General features: G+C 28.5%; 1 protein-coding gene across 3 annotated transcripts in view; it reads right to left on the bottom strand.

Annotated features, from left to right (window-relative positions):
- Window positions 1-15437, bottom strand: part of LOC132942448 (guanine nucleotide-binding protein G(o) subunit alpha) — a 32615-nt gene that overhangs the window by 2614 nt on the left and 14564 nt on the right. For all 3 annotated transcript variants that reach the window (XM_061010841.1, XM_061010842.1, XM_061010843.1), the window contains exons 4-8: window positions 13291-13451; window positions 10182-10310; window positions 9978-10107; window positions 1978-2131; window positions 155-384 (exon numbers count right to left, since the gene is read on the bottom strand). In XM_061010841.1, the coding sequence (XP_060866824.1) occupies window positions 197-384; window positions 1978-2131; window positions 9978-10107; window positions 10182-10310; window positions 13291-13451 (762 nt within the window). In that variant the 3' untranslated portion in view covers window positions 155-196. The remainder of the gene's footprint in view (window positions 1-154; window positions 385-1977; window positions 2132-9977; window positions 10108-10181; window positions 10311-13290; window positions 13452-15437) is intronic.

Raw genomic sequence — 15437 nt, 5'->3', positions numbered from 1 at the left:
AATACTCGAGGACCGCGGTGGCCAAGAAGCTTTAGGTTTTCGGATTAGATCGGATGCGATGGATACGTCGCCAAGCAGCGATATTAGGTAAGTAAGATAAAATCGAAATAGTTAACGCGGTAACAATGGCCGCCATAATAACCGGTTGACGGACCTTTAACGCGTGTAAACTGCTTGTACGGCGCCGCAGTGTGATCTAATACAGTCCGCATCCTCTTAGGTTGTTGGCGATGATGACGTCTGTGACTGCGTCGAACACAAACTGTATGTTGTTGGTATCCGTCGCACACGTCATGTGACAGTAGATCTCTTTGGTGGTCGATTTGTTCTTTGCCTCGAACTGCGCCTGGATATAGGCGGCGGCTTCTCCGTACTCTTGGGCACCTGCAGGACCAGACGGAAAATTGCAATCAATACATTTGGCGATAAGAAGGTTATAACCAGGGCTAGGAACTTTATGCGCTAAAAAACAATGAAATATGTGCATACGTATGCACTAAAAAAAACCAAAATATGCGGTATAATATGCATTTATTATTTTAAAAAAAATGTATTTAAAAGCATAATTATAGAAAAAAAAAAATTATTTTTGAATCATAAATATTTTATTTATATTTTTCTTTTGATAATACTGAATCTGTAAACCTGGCCGGTCATTACGGTCATTAAAGGCCAATTCTTATTTCCTAGTAAAAACACTATAAACCATACGGGCGAGCGTCGCCGACGGCAATAGTGACAGCTATTGGTAAAAATAAATATTTTATTCTTGAAAACATTTTAATTAAATAAGACGATTAAAATTTATAATATTTATAAACATTTACACAATATTTCAACTATTACTCGGTATAGTATAATTCAAAATATTGACTAGGAAACCGTGTGCGGCAGCTATTTATTTTTAAATTATTTAATTTACAATATTCAACTATCAAAAACTTATTTGTTGTAGATTTCTTATACATTTTTACCATAAAATGCATTTATATACTCAAAATCTTTAAATATGCATAATCATATAAATTTAGTAAAATATGCAAAAATATGCAACATAAATTGTTGTATTTCAACTGTATGGTTCATGAAACGAATTTGTATCGAATCAGATTTGAAATATGCAGCTTCCTGAGAAAGATGCAAATGCATAAAGTTCCGAGCCCTGGTTATAACGATATTATAATAATATTAGGTCACACCCGCAGACATTTTGTCGGGCGGTGGCGGCCGCCGGCCAGGCAGGATGCAGGATGCGCCGCGGGTCAGTAAGAGGAGGCAAAGGCAATTTTAAAACGTAAACTGTCTTTGATAGTTAATGTATTCTCGATTTGAAATTACAATTTTTTACAATTTTACAGTTTAATTTTTATATTACAAGACGGAGCTTATTATTTGGTATAAATTACATTTGTTTATTTTATTACATTTTCTGCATAGATTGAATATAAATTTAAAACACAATTTTGGTAGAAGATAATCGTTCACTGTAACTTTTAATAATATTCAAGTCATTTTTAAATATAAACGAATAATATCGTAGTCTACGTGTTCTCTATCACATATCACGCTTATAAAAGTTAAAAACGTAAAATTAAATATTGAAAACGCAGCAGGAAAATGGATTTTTATGCATTCTCGAGGTAGTGCTCATATACGCCTCGGTATTTTGACAGATGAACGCTCTGTATAAAATTTGCAGCACACGCATAGTCGGTTTGAAAATAGTATAACAATATTTTTCGAATTCACTGAAGCCGATGTTAATGTATATTTGTATAATTGACCAGGAAAAAAAATTGATAAATATGCTGATCGTATCGAAAGATCGTAATGGAAATTTTTTTTTTATTGATACTTAACTGTTAACAATCATCGATGATTGGTGTTATTAATATTGCGATTTAAAAATTGTATTGATTGTGCTGGATAACTAAGATACAATTATAATACTAATTTACATAGTTTAAACGTAGGTACCTGCGTATTCCGGGAAACATATTGTGAGCGGCGATTTCTTGATTTTCTCTTCAAACAAGTCCTTTTTGTTCAGGAACAATATGATGGACGTGTCGGTGAACCATTTATTGTTGCAGATTGAATCAAAAAGCTTTAAACTCTCTTGCATCCGGTTCTAAAAAATTATTAAAGGTTTTTTAAGCTTAGAACAATGTCAACTGCTGTAATATTAAAATCATTAGGCGTGCTATATAGGTATGTAATTCTGTCCCGAGTATTTAAAATGGATATCCTATTACCGTTTCCCACAATTTGATTATTATTTATAGTACGTAGAAATTGTTTTGACCTATCAAAGTCATGTATCAAATTACAAAATATGGTCTGTCTGTTGCATAAAGCCGTTCAAGTGTCAAACGCCTAATTGGTTTTCAGCTGAATCACAGCCTTTGTTCTGTTATTTAGTCAACGTTCATCCAAAATATATCTACATATTTTACCAGGATACTACGAATTTGGTTGCAGTGCCTATATCTAACCGGTTAACTGTATAAAACTAATAAAATGTATCTATATGCAATACAGATACGTATAGTAATGATGAACTTGCTCAAGCATCGCACCTTTTAAGTAAAAACACCCAACTCATTCTCCGACACTTTTTTCTAAGAAAATGGAGCTCCACAAGGTTCTACCATTTCCGTAACTATATTTCTGATCGTTATCGACGATATTTCTGAAGAAATACAACTCCTAAACACCCCCTGTGACTTCACTATTCTCTGTCGCAATAGAAACATGAATTCTATTCAACATATACTACAAGATTCCACGAACAAACTCATGCCTTGGTCGATAACATCCGGCTTCTGCTTTTCCCTAAAAAAAACTTGTCTTATAGTTATAAACAAAAAAAAACTAGAGATAAAATTCATATTAACATCGGAAACCATGTTATTGAAAACCATCCTAAAGTTAAAATACTAGGTGTTATTTTTGACAAGCTTCATGGATACGGTACATCCTAAATTTAAAGAACTTTACTTCTTCAAGGCTCAACATTATTAAGACTCTCGCTCACACCTCATGTCCAATCTCAAACCTTTCTCAAAATACACACGGTTTTTATACTCTCAAAACTTGATTACGGTGAACCAATATTTTCAACAGCCAATCCTACTCCATTAAAAAATATTAGAGCCAATTCGCAATACGGGAATTCTATTCTCTATCAGTGCCTTTTGTTCCAGCCCCATCGAAAGTATCTTAAATATTGCAGGAATTCCTTCCATTGCCGTACCACGAGAAGAGGAAACGTCCAAATTAGCAGCAAGAATTTCAAGATCCCCCTCAAGGCCTAATACATAACTCAAAATATATTTTCAACAATACATAATATATAAAATACATAGTACATAATACATAATATATAAAATACGATCTTAAAAACATAATTTAATTTGAAATCTTCTTTTGCTCACATAATTTAGTACATTAATATTAATCTTGAGCTACATTGATTCCCCGAGAATTCAACTTGCCCCTATATTGAACAGAAATTTATTCAAAGAAAATTGTTCACTTGCTCATCCACAAACTCGTATATATACGGATGTCTCCCTCATCGAAGTGCGTGTTATCATATGGCATAATATCGCGTATACGATGGCCCTCATATGCGAAGAAACCACATTTCAATGGAAACTCTAAAACAAATGTTCAATTTACACCGCAGAAGCTTTGGCAATTCTTAAAGCTATTAAGTTCATCAATTCCAAAGTATATGATAACAATATCACAATATTTAGAAACTCCTTCTCTACCTTTATCATCCTTCAAAATTATTACACCCCTTCTGACATCGTCAGGAAAATTCAAAACACTTATATCATAGCACAAAAATCTGGCAAAAATATAACATATACTTGGATCCCTGCCCACTGCAATATAGATGGCAACAAACAAGCAGATACAGTCGCCAAACTAGTTCATTCATCCCCAGATTCTCTCATCTCCCCTATATTCTCCTACAACGATTTAAAAAGAGTAATTTAAGATGGTACATTACAGCAGTGTGAAATGGAATAGAATGAACTATTCACCAAGCTAAAAAAAAATAAAAAATCTGCTCAACCTTTCCCTTTCCTGACAACACCACAAAAAACACGAGACTTCCATCAACCGTCTTAGGATAGGACACAGCCACCTCACTCACTCACTTTTAATGAAGAAAGAAGACCCCCCCCCCCCCCCCTATTTGTTCATGTTGAGCTGGGTCTTCATTACAGTAAAACATAAGAAGACAATTCCAAATATTCGATCCCCTAGATAAAATACTCAACCCTGAACCCATCAACATCTCCAAGCTCATCCAGTTCCTATCAGAAAGTCACCTTATAAATAAATTGAAAATTGTATTGGTTATTTACTATCTGTTATTATTTATTATCATTAATTAAAAAATTATGTAATTTATAAATTATATTTACAATGTAATGGTACGTCTAATGACCACAGATGCCACGGACAGTTTGCTTATTAGGAATAAAGAATAATAAAAATGAAAAGATAAATTTTAATTTCGTTATTAATTATTGTATACTTATAATATATAAAATAATGTAATTAATAAACCGTCAAATTTTAACTTTTCAGTCGTAATTATTAAGTTGTACGTGTAACAACCTATTACTTGTATTAACTTTAAAGTTAAATTAAAATAAAATAATTAACATAAGACAAATAAAAGTAAAACCCTGAATTATTAAAAATTAATTTAAATCTTGTAGATTACAATGTGTTTTAAAATCACGATATTAACGCTGGAATTGTGGTCAAATAAAATAGTGTAAAAACAATAGTATTATAACATTGTATACTAAAATAATAGGTACCTAATTGGAGTTTTTGGTAAATTCATAGGTACCTTGGTCATGGTGCCATTAGGTCAACATATAAATCATTTTTTAAATTAGGATAAAATAAAGGAATTGTTTCGATAACTTAAAGAACAGAATGCATAATAAAACCAAACAATTATTTAATTTTAGGTGGTATGCTTCGGTAACTATAACAATAAATGTATCATATTATTTAAAAACCCTGCGAAATTAGTTTATTAAGAACTCTCCAATCGTGTTTGTATAACATATCGTCTAAATCTAAATCTAATGATGTTGATTTTAAGATTATCAATAACGCAAAGGTCTTCTGTGCTACCAAATTTGCTTACAAGCAACAATATAATGTACACGTACTTAAAAAACAATATAACGTAATTATTGCGATACACAGATGAACGATTTGAAAGTTGTAAATGATTTAAAAACGCACATCGATGAATTATTGATTTTCGTGTACTAACGTACCTAGTACAAACTTGTCGCATAATATGAGTAAAATAAATAATATATTTTGATCGATACAACTTTGTTGTCCAAACAATATTCATTTACCTACTCGTTTTCTTTTGACCGCACCGGACAAAGTAAAAATTACTTATGACAAGCTTTTACGTTTTCAACAGTCGAGTGTGAGATAAGATTCGACTACAATTTTCATTACAAACTATTTACGCAGGCTTTAAAATAAAACCATACATCCTGCCATTAACGTAGCTTGACCAAAAATAGTCGATTCCATATTGGCCAACCGTAATAGCACAATATTCAAGGTTTACAAATATCCAATTGTTTACGGTAGATGCTCTAACTAAAATTCTAAAATGCTACTTTATACTACTTTTTCCTGATCGGAATCGGTAATAAGGATTTTATTAGCACAGAAACATGGAACTCAAAAAGCAGAAATTTGAATTATATGTTTTTAAAATTCAAAATGAACAAACAATATATTAAGTCAAAATTTTGTTTTTAATTTGTGTATAGGTATACCCTATATTATTAAATGAATTAGAAAATGTGTAGCAAAATATATTGAAATTAAAAACGCTAATCTCTATAACTGCAGTATTTAAGTTTATGCAATAGTTTAGGTTTGTAGTTTTATTTTAATTTTAATTTATTAAAAATGTCAGAATTAGCATGTCATGAACATGTTAAGTTAAAATAAGCAATATACATTCTACGCACGAGCTATTAAAATGCTTTAATACCTACTTGTTGATACGCTATTTTGGACAAAAAACCATTATAACATTTTTTAATTTATAAAGAACTTTGTTGTAATATAATATTTGGAGAAGCTCCAACAGTTGAAATAATATTCTTTTTAATGGTGATTATGTGAGCCGCTTAGGATGTCATTTTTGACAGTTAAAGCGGCGCACAGCGCACTGCCCCTTCGTTTTATTTACTTGTGTTTATAGGTCAGTACTTAAACTTATATTGTTGTTGCTATATCGCAGATATACAAGGTAATGAATTTGGTATTTTAATCCATTAAATATTTTATTAGTTATATATTTCCGTTATTGCTATGGATATTGTAAAATAGATCAAATTATTTTTTCAATCAGAAGATTTGATGTTAAGTCATGTGATTTATAACCAGTTTCAATTTTTATTAAATATTGATATAATTTAAATCAAATTCTATGTAGAAACTAAAATAATGATTGTTATATATAAGCAGAATATAGATTATATTCAATTAGCGTTCCTAAATATTATACACTTTTTTCCAGTAGTTTTCAAAAGCGCCGTGAAAAACAAAAGAAAAATTAAGAAAAAACGGGAATTTTTTCGCAAAATCTGTTTTTGAGAAAATCGATTTTGGTTTTTGGTGTAACTCTAAAACAAATTAACGTATATACATGCAATTTTCACTGATTGTTTATACTTGCATTTTCTATACACGATAAAATTAAAAAAATATTTTGATTTGTTTTGAACTGTTTAGGAACATTTTCAGTTTCCAATTTTATTAGTATATTTTCTATGGATGTCAATAAAACTTTATTTGTTGGGTAAAAAGCTTGAAAATATAATACAAGGTTCCTACTATATTGTTACAATGATATTTGAAAAATATTAAAAATCCTTAGTCACAGTTTTTATTGATAAGCATTTAAAGTTCAAATCTTGACAAAATACAGAAAAATCACGAAAGTTAGCAAATTATTTTGAGTGGAGAATCCATAAAACTTTTTCTAAATAAATCTAAGATTTTAAAATGTAATACAAGATTATCCATAAGTTTGTCTACCTTTATCAAAAAAAAAAATGTCTACAAGAGAGTCAAATTAAATTTTTATGAGGGTTTGAAATTCATATTTTTATAACATTTGATATTCACTCGATTTCTCATGTAACGATTTTCTTATTTTGTTGTAATTAAAAAACGTATGACTGTAGGCACTTGAAAATTCCACTGAATGTTTATATTAGCATTGTCTATACACAATAAAATTTTGAAAATAATTTGATTCTTTTTAAGCTGTTAATGGACATTGTCAGTTTTCAATTTTTTTAGTTTTTTTTTCTATAAATATTAATAAAATGTTATTTGTTGGGTAAAAAAGCGTGAATATTTAATATAAGGCTCCTGATATATCGTTCTAATAGCAGTTGAAAAATATTAAAAATACATAGGCACAATTTTTTTTATGAGCATTTAAAGTTCAAATTTTGACAAAATGTATTAAATTTCAAATTTAATAATAATTTTGTAGTTAAAATGTATAAAATGCTCAACTTTTATAGTTAAGGATTGAAAATTTAAAACAAGGCTCACGTAAATAGGCTATATATAAATTACTTTATTCATAATAATATCATCAAATATACTTAGTAATATCATAGGCTTACTGACCGTTTTCGCTAAGAATCGTTTTTCTTATACAATGATATATATTATCATTGAATTCAAATTTAACACCATTCCTTACAGTGACCCACTTGTAACCTATTGTACAGCAGAGCGAAATCCACTTACCCACCATTTTTAAATTTAAAACTTAAAAATGAATATTATTACGATATATTTATAATTAACGGGCTTTTTTTAAATTCAAGTATTTTGGGATGCTTAGTCCTATATTAGTTTTCCATGATTATAATTTATAATTACTACAATTTTGTTGTTCAAATATTTGAACACGATATATTCAGTGATACATCATACATGCCTATTATTAGATACCTACTAATTAACTCCTAATAAAATACATACATTTATATTTAATTATAGCGAAATAAATATATCAGAATTTATTACCTAGATACGGGGTTCATCAAAAAAATTTTTTTTTTTTTACTTTCGTTATCATTTTTTAGTGAATATATTTTTATTGGGTGTTTCATTTTTAAAGAACCTTAATAAATCATATCTATCTATCTATTTATATGGCTGAGCATAATTAAAAAAAAATAATTTTTGCTTTCATTTTTTAACCATCACATATTTACTGGTTAATTTTGGGAAGTAACATTGTATAAATTAAAAATAGTAACTTAAAAAAAATGTTTAAAAAAGGAAACAAATATATTATATGATAGATATAATTCAAAAACATTATACTATACATACATTTAATGACTGTAATTTCAGTTTATTATTTCATTTTTATTCTGAACGCTTAATTATACATATACATATAAGTACTTTTGTTTTAATAAACATTTTTTTTTATCATCAATGTGATATTGTATTATAAGATGAATTATCAGAGTAAGTTTAAAAAAACATTATTTACCATCATTTTGCTATTAATGTATATAATTATTTTTGTACAAGTATATTAAATACTAGGTATATAAGTATTTGAGTTAAGCAGTATATAGTAGTTATGTATATATAGTTCAAAGGTTGACCGTTTGTGTAGGGACGGTGTGGGTATCAGAGAGAGGTTGTATCGATCGGAGTAGTGTTGCCTTGACGACGAGCAGCGCCAGTGTCGGAGATAAGATCTTCATGTATATATAATAGGTGTACATATATATATATATGTGTATGTATAATATATTTATGTGTACGTGCAAGCCGCACACATAAACAAAATTTCATGCATATACAATATCTGGGCGACTGGGCACATGACGTATACAGAGATTCAGGTGTATCGCTATTATTTAAATGGTTTTTAGTAATATGTAATTAGTCGCGAGTGATGTAGATTATATGCGTACATCGAAAAACTAGGTTATGTATTTATTTATTTATGGTTTTAATTTCGAAATGGAAACCAATAAGTAATATAGTAGAGTATACGTTTTAAGATAAAAGGAAAAAGTTCGTAAACGTTTCGTGGTAATGGCATGAGTTATAAAAAGCAAATTATATCTACAAGTTTTTACGAAATCCAAGAAATTGATTTGGATATCAGATCTTATTTCTCATTGGAACATTATACGTTGAGTTTAACAAATTTATATTTCATCTGATGAATAGTCAGTTAACATTCAAGGCACTTCATTTTTATTTTGTACAGACTTTTCAAACATTTATACGATTGTAAATGACACCGAGAAACCTCTATAAATATCTTGCCTAGTCCAATCAAAATATATAAATTGTGTAAAATGTAAATGCACACTGAACAGAATTGTGTTCGTATAGTATCTCAAATCACCATAACAAAATACTCAGTTCGTTATTAACTGAATTTAGTATAAGCAATTTTTATGTACAAGATGCCAATTTAAATATCCGTAATTTAATAGATATGCCAATAGATTATAATTATCCTGGATTTAAGGAAGATCTTAAATCAAAGGTAATGTATACAATGAGGCAATGAGCAGACGGATATTTAAGTACCTAATATTGACATCAGGTGAGATAGACTGAGCAGTCATCCACAACTGCAACGGTTAAAATTTTAATTGGCCTAAAATGTCTTTTGGTAGACTACGACGAATGCAACTAACGACGAGGGGGCCAAAGTTCAATTAGTGCCAATGTGGCCATCACATGATTACTATTATGGATGTGACAATTTATTAATGATCTCGCTTATGTTTGTGTGCATGTGTATCATTGTCTCTATTTTATTTTTTCCATCAGTCCGAATCAATATAAATAGAAAATAGTATATAACATTTTGGAACTTGAGTATTTACCGTTGTTTCGTCTTCGTGGAGCACTTGATCGTACTCTGACATGGCAACACAAAATATGATCGCCGTGACATCTTCGAAGCAATGAATCCACTTTTTCCTTTCTGATCGCTGACCACCAACGTCAAACAATCTGTGATAATATGAAATATAAATTAATATTTTAAGTATTTAAAATACTGAATATTATCAAAAATGTATACTCACTTGAAATTAAGGTTTTTAAATGAAAAATGCACTTCTACAATACCAGTGGTTTTTACTCTGGTACGCAATATATCCTGTTCTGTGGGCTGGTAATCTTTGGACCCTAACCTATCCAGATCGTCCAGAAAACTAAACAAAAATTACATTTATTACTACATGTGGAGTATGAACATACAAATAGTTAATAATTATAAATATAATATGTATAAATAAGTAATGAACTTGAAACTAATATTAAATGTACGACTAAATATATTTTAGTATATTGGAATTGTACCACATAATCATACTAATTTTGGAACACAGAGTCCAATAATTAAAGGAATTCTTTTACTTCGTAAATATAATATTAATTTGATAATTTTAACAATGTTAACAACTATAAGAATAGGCGCAAATTGACTACATTTTTTGGGGGGACTCAAGTCCCCCTCCCCATAGGCCATATTGCTTAGTACCACAGAATATAAAAATTAGCACTAATTACTAGATTTTGAACTGGGGAGCTTGACCGATATTTGGAAGACTAAGTCCCCCCCCCAGCCACCCTATATTTGCGCCAATGACTATAAGAAACATATTAAAACTATTTTATCCTGGTCTTAGATGTTTATTACCATGTTAATTATTATTATAGGCTTAGATCATATACTATGTTGGCTTCAGATATTTAGCCAGTAGCTCTATCCATAGTATATGATCTAAGATTATAGGTAATTCTTATTTGTGATAAGTGTATTTTTTATTTTGAAACTATAATTTTGTTTACTCTGTTAAAGCGTCATTATTTATTACGTAGTATATTCAATTTTAATTAAGCTTATGAAGAAAAATAAACAGATATTCGATTCAGAATTCAGAATTCCTAAACATACCAAGTAAAACAAAATACTTTTAGTTATTATAATATATTACGAATTACTTTCGTTTAATATAAATAAATTAGGTAGGTATAATATTATATAAATCCTATCGCGTAAATACATTTATAAGGTATCTGGGTTTTCAATTGTGAAACTGTCAACGGACACTGTGATTAGAACAGATCAGTGTTTTCAATATTATGTGTGTCCAAATTGAATAATAAACATAATTATTGTATTAAATGTACACCCAAATAGTTTATAATAGGCATATCAATTTATTTAATTAGGTATATTTTATCAACTGTTAGTTATTCATTATTGTATAACTAAATTTATAAGATTTACCATTTTTTAAACAAAGTATAATAATTTTATAATTGTTAGATTATTATTTTTTTTAAATAATTGACCGCGGTGTAATATACACGCGTGTATTAAAAACAATTAATATAATAAAGCACGGTGTTGATGCCCATGATTAAGTTGATTTAAAATAATACAGTGAATTTAAAGACCGTTAGTTAATTTTTCTATGAAAAAATAATACTTTTTTTACGGAGTTCAAAATAATGTGGTTTATGCAAGTGTATTTTTAAAATTACGTAAAAATAGATGTTATCTGAAACAGGTAAGTACGGTAATGGTTTTTTTTTCGTTCGTGCACCTATTCCGTTTCCCCAGTTGCACGGCGGCGGCAGTGGTGGTATCGATCCAGTGACGTCATCGAGGACCACGCCCGACTAGCAACTAAACTAACCGTGCACCCCTATATCCAATATTGAGCTCAAACAGAATGGCAGCTGCTTTGCTGCGGCCCCTCGAAAGAATCACGTCAACGTTTTTCGAAAGTAAACAAATGAAATCTGAAATCCTCCTCAGCTTTCTAAAGGAATGGTAAACGACGCCTATAATGATAGGTCCATTAATTTGGATCGAGTCTAAAAATTAGAAGTCTGCGAATATACATGATGAAAATGTAAAATGTATACATGGGAAAACCCCAATGGAGATCCACCGTAATTAATAGTATAATAATTCACCGGAAGATAAATATTTGAAGTTCAATATTATACACGTGTTTAACATATTTTAAATAAAATGCAAACTATTTCTAGTTAGACTTTATACATTCGTTAATCAATTTTGAAATAGTCTACAACGCAGAACGTTCCATACTACCTATATTAATGAATAATGATTAATGAATGTATAAATTATTTCTATTGTTTTTTTTATTTATACCTACAATTATGCATAATACAATATATTCACATTCAAACGATTTATCAAATAGGTGAATATTATGGTGTCTTAGTTTAGAACGAATACAAAATTGTTAAAAAATAAGCTATTTCTAGTATGTTTCTAAATGAGGTAAGAATATCAACTGATTTATTACAAAATACCTATAGTACGGTAGAAAATAAGAAATATTTTTACTTTATTAATTACAACACGTGGGAAAGTAAATTAAATTCAAACTTAGTGTGAAAACTATTTACAATATCCAGAGCATTAATATTTTGTGTATACAAATGTAACAATAGATTAAGAAACTAATTCACAGTTACAAAATCCCTTGATTAAATGTTTCGAATTTATAAAATATTAAATTCTATAACACTGTTATGATCTCAAATATTTTAAATATGGATATTGGATAGGATGACAGTTTTAAACTGAAATGTTAATACATATTCTTTTTGTATAGAAACTTATAAGTTATAACATATCTATCAATTATTTCAAAATATTTGACAACAGTATTATGTATTTATAATACTAATTAGTTTGATGGGTTCATAAAGCTTCGATAACTATTAAACAGTTGTTATCAACATTCAACATAGTACATACATAACACGGATAATTAAGCGCCCCTGACTTGCCCTTTGGCTTGGACACGTACGAATTTGTCCGAGCAGTCACACAAAGATGGTTCCTTGGTATGATTTTATCACACATTTATTTAATAAATATATATTTAATTTAAGTAAACAAATATAAAAATATAACTTGATGAATATTGAAAAAATTATAATCATAATGCATTTTAATTTATTTATATCTAATGTTTTGAATGTTTTCTTTTTTTGCAAATTGTGAGCTCTAAAGATCGATCTTTAAGTAATAGCATTGATTATAAATACTATAGTATTACGCACGGTATTACTACTATTTCTAATCAATGGTAATAGTACCAACTATCTGTGGTATTTTATAATAATAATATATCTATTTACTATTTAGCAGAATCGTTGAGCTGATATTCATTTGACCGAGAAAAGCACATTTGCACGCCAGGATCGGCCCACAGTCTCTTCATAGCAGTCAGCAATTCTTCCGAGAATGGTTCAGTATCTTCCATCCTTTGAATTACATCCAACACCATTTTCGCATCAGTCTGCCAATAAATAGAGAAAATTAATGAAAAAATAATATATATAAAATAATAAATATTAATATAAAAATTAACATATATATTATATATTATTAATATGATCAGTGTACACTCATTCTACCTAGTAATTTAATCTAATTGTTGTTTTGTATCATGGCACTTGACGCTGCCTATTCTTTGTCTATAATTCAATGGCCTGGTACTATAAATTTTAGAAGTTTCTGCCATTACAAGGGAAAGGGGCGATCTTTCCCAGTAAGTAAATTCCCAAGTTATATGTAAGTCGGAATTTGAATGTTGTGTGGGTTTCTAGATTTGTTTTACAATGATATGTGTTATTTAACTTGTTTTAAGGTTAACACTCTCAGTAGCAAACTCAAAACCTCTCATGTAGCTTCTAGGTTTACAATTAAAATTAAATATATGTTGTGCCAACTATAAGTTTTTTTAAAACAAATGTTTAGTAGGTAATTGTATTGATATAATCTTGAAAATTAGCAAGCAGCAAAAAGATGTTTATGAAATAGTGTAATGAGTGTGATTTTAGATATTTTATCGTGATTCAAAAAACATTAATTATAGGGAATTGAAACTTTTCACCATTGCGTACATAGTACATATTATTCTATACACAATAAAATTTTCAAAATATTTAGATTCGTTTTGAGCAATTTATATTACACACCTATTCACACAGTTCTACGGTACATTAGTATTGACTTATAAGTTAATAACAGCTAGTAATATTAAATATGATATATGCAATTTCTTTTAGGCCAAAATTAGTACAACCTACGTATTACTAATAGGAAAATATATTACTAAGCCATCTTCCACTCAAGAACGTTTTTTTTTTTTTTATAAAAATTAGTTTCAAAACTAGAAGTCCAAAAATCACTAATACTTATACTTTCGGGTTTTAAAATAGTATTTGTATTATTGTGTTAGTATGTTTATATTTAATCAAATACTAAGTCATTATTATAAAACCACTCATTGTTATTTTTACAAGGATATATTTTAATATTTAAGTTATTCTCTTATCATTGAAATGATCAAAGTTATCGATTAAATAATGAGGGTCATTCAAGGTTTAAAACGATTAAATATTGATAGTAACATATACCTATACCTCATAAAAGTAAGGTAAGCAAAAATACTAACAATAAAAAATAAAAACAAACAAATATATTTGTTTTAACAGGAATATATTATCTTCATAAATATTCACATGGGTATACTCAGTATGTATTATACACTTCAACATTAAATATAATTTTTATGTCTTAATTACGTAATAATATTACAAATTGCCATAACCAAACATCATAACATTAATTTGTTGATTTAAAACAAATGAACATGTATATTAATATTGTAAAATCATAATATTTTGTACCTATTGCTGTTATTAAACCGAAAAGCGTCAATATGTAATGTATACGTCTATACATATATTATAAATGTCGTAACTATTCGAAGTCATATAATTATTTATATTAATCACTAATATCATATTTTAAAATTATTTTAAATAGATTACCTATGTGTTTAATTGTTTATTTATTTAAGTAAATAGTAAGGTACATTTTTTTTTTAATTTTATTCAAGTACCAAAGGCTTTTAATAATTAAATACAAATAATTAAATATATTTTTAATACATGTATCATAAAAGTATATACTTAAATTCACAACACAGGACTACGTCTAAAATAAATTGTTTTAATTCTTTAGGAATGTCATAATTAGCACACACGTTTTTATTAATTATTAATAAAGCATATTGTAGTCAAATGAATAAGTAATTCTATAATGCTGCCTAGTTTCGGCTATTTATGTATATAAAAATGTTATAACCTTAATATCTAGACTTATGATTAGAGTCTAGTGTTTAGACAAATTAAGAAATACTTGTAACAAAACTTGAACATTCAAAAAGTTAGGAAAAATAACCATGTGAGGATTATTTATAAATTGTAGACCAATA

This window comes from Metopolophium dirhodum, chromosome 4 (assembly GCF_019925205.1).
Source record: "Metopolophium dirhodum isolate CAU chromosome 4, ASM1992520v1, whole genome shotgun sequence".
NCBI classification, from domain to species: domain Eukaryota; kingdom Metazoa; phylum Arthropoda; class Insecta; order Hemiptera; family Aphididae; genus Metopolophium; species Metopolophium dirhodum.
Note: the sequence above shows the minus strand (reverse complement) of the source record. Positions and strands in the feature narration are given on the sequence as shown.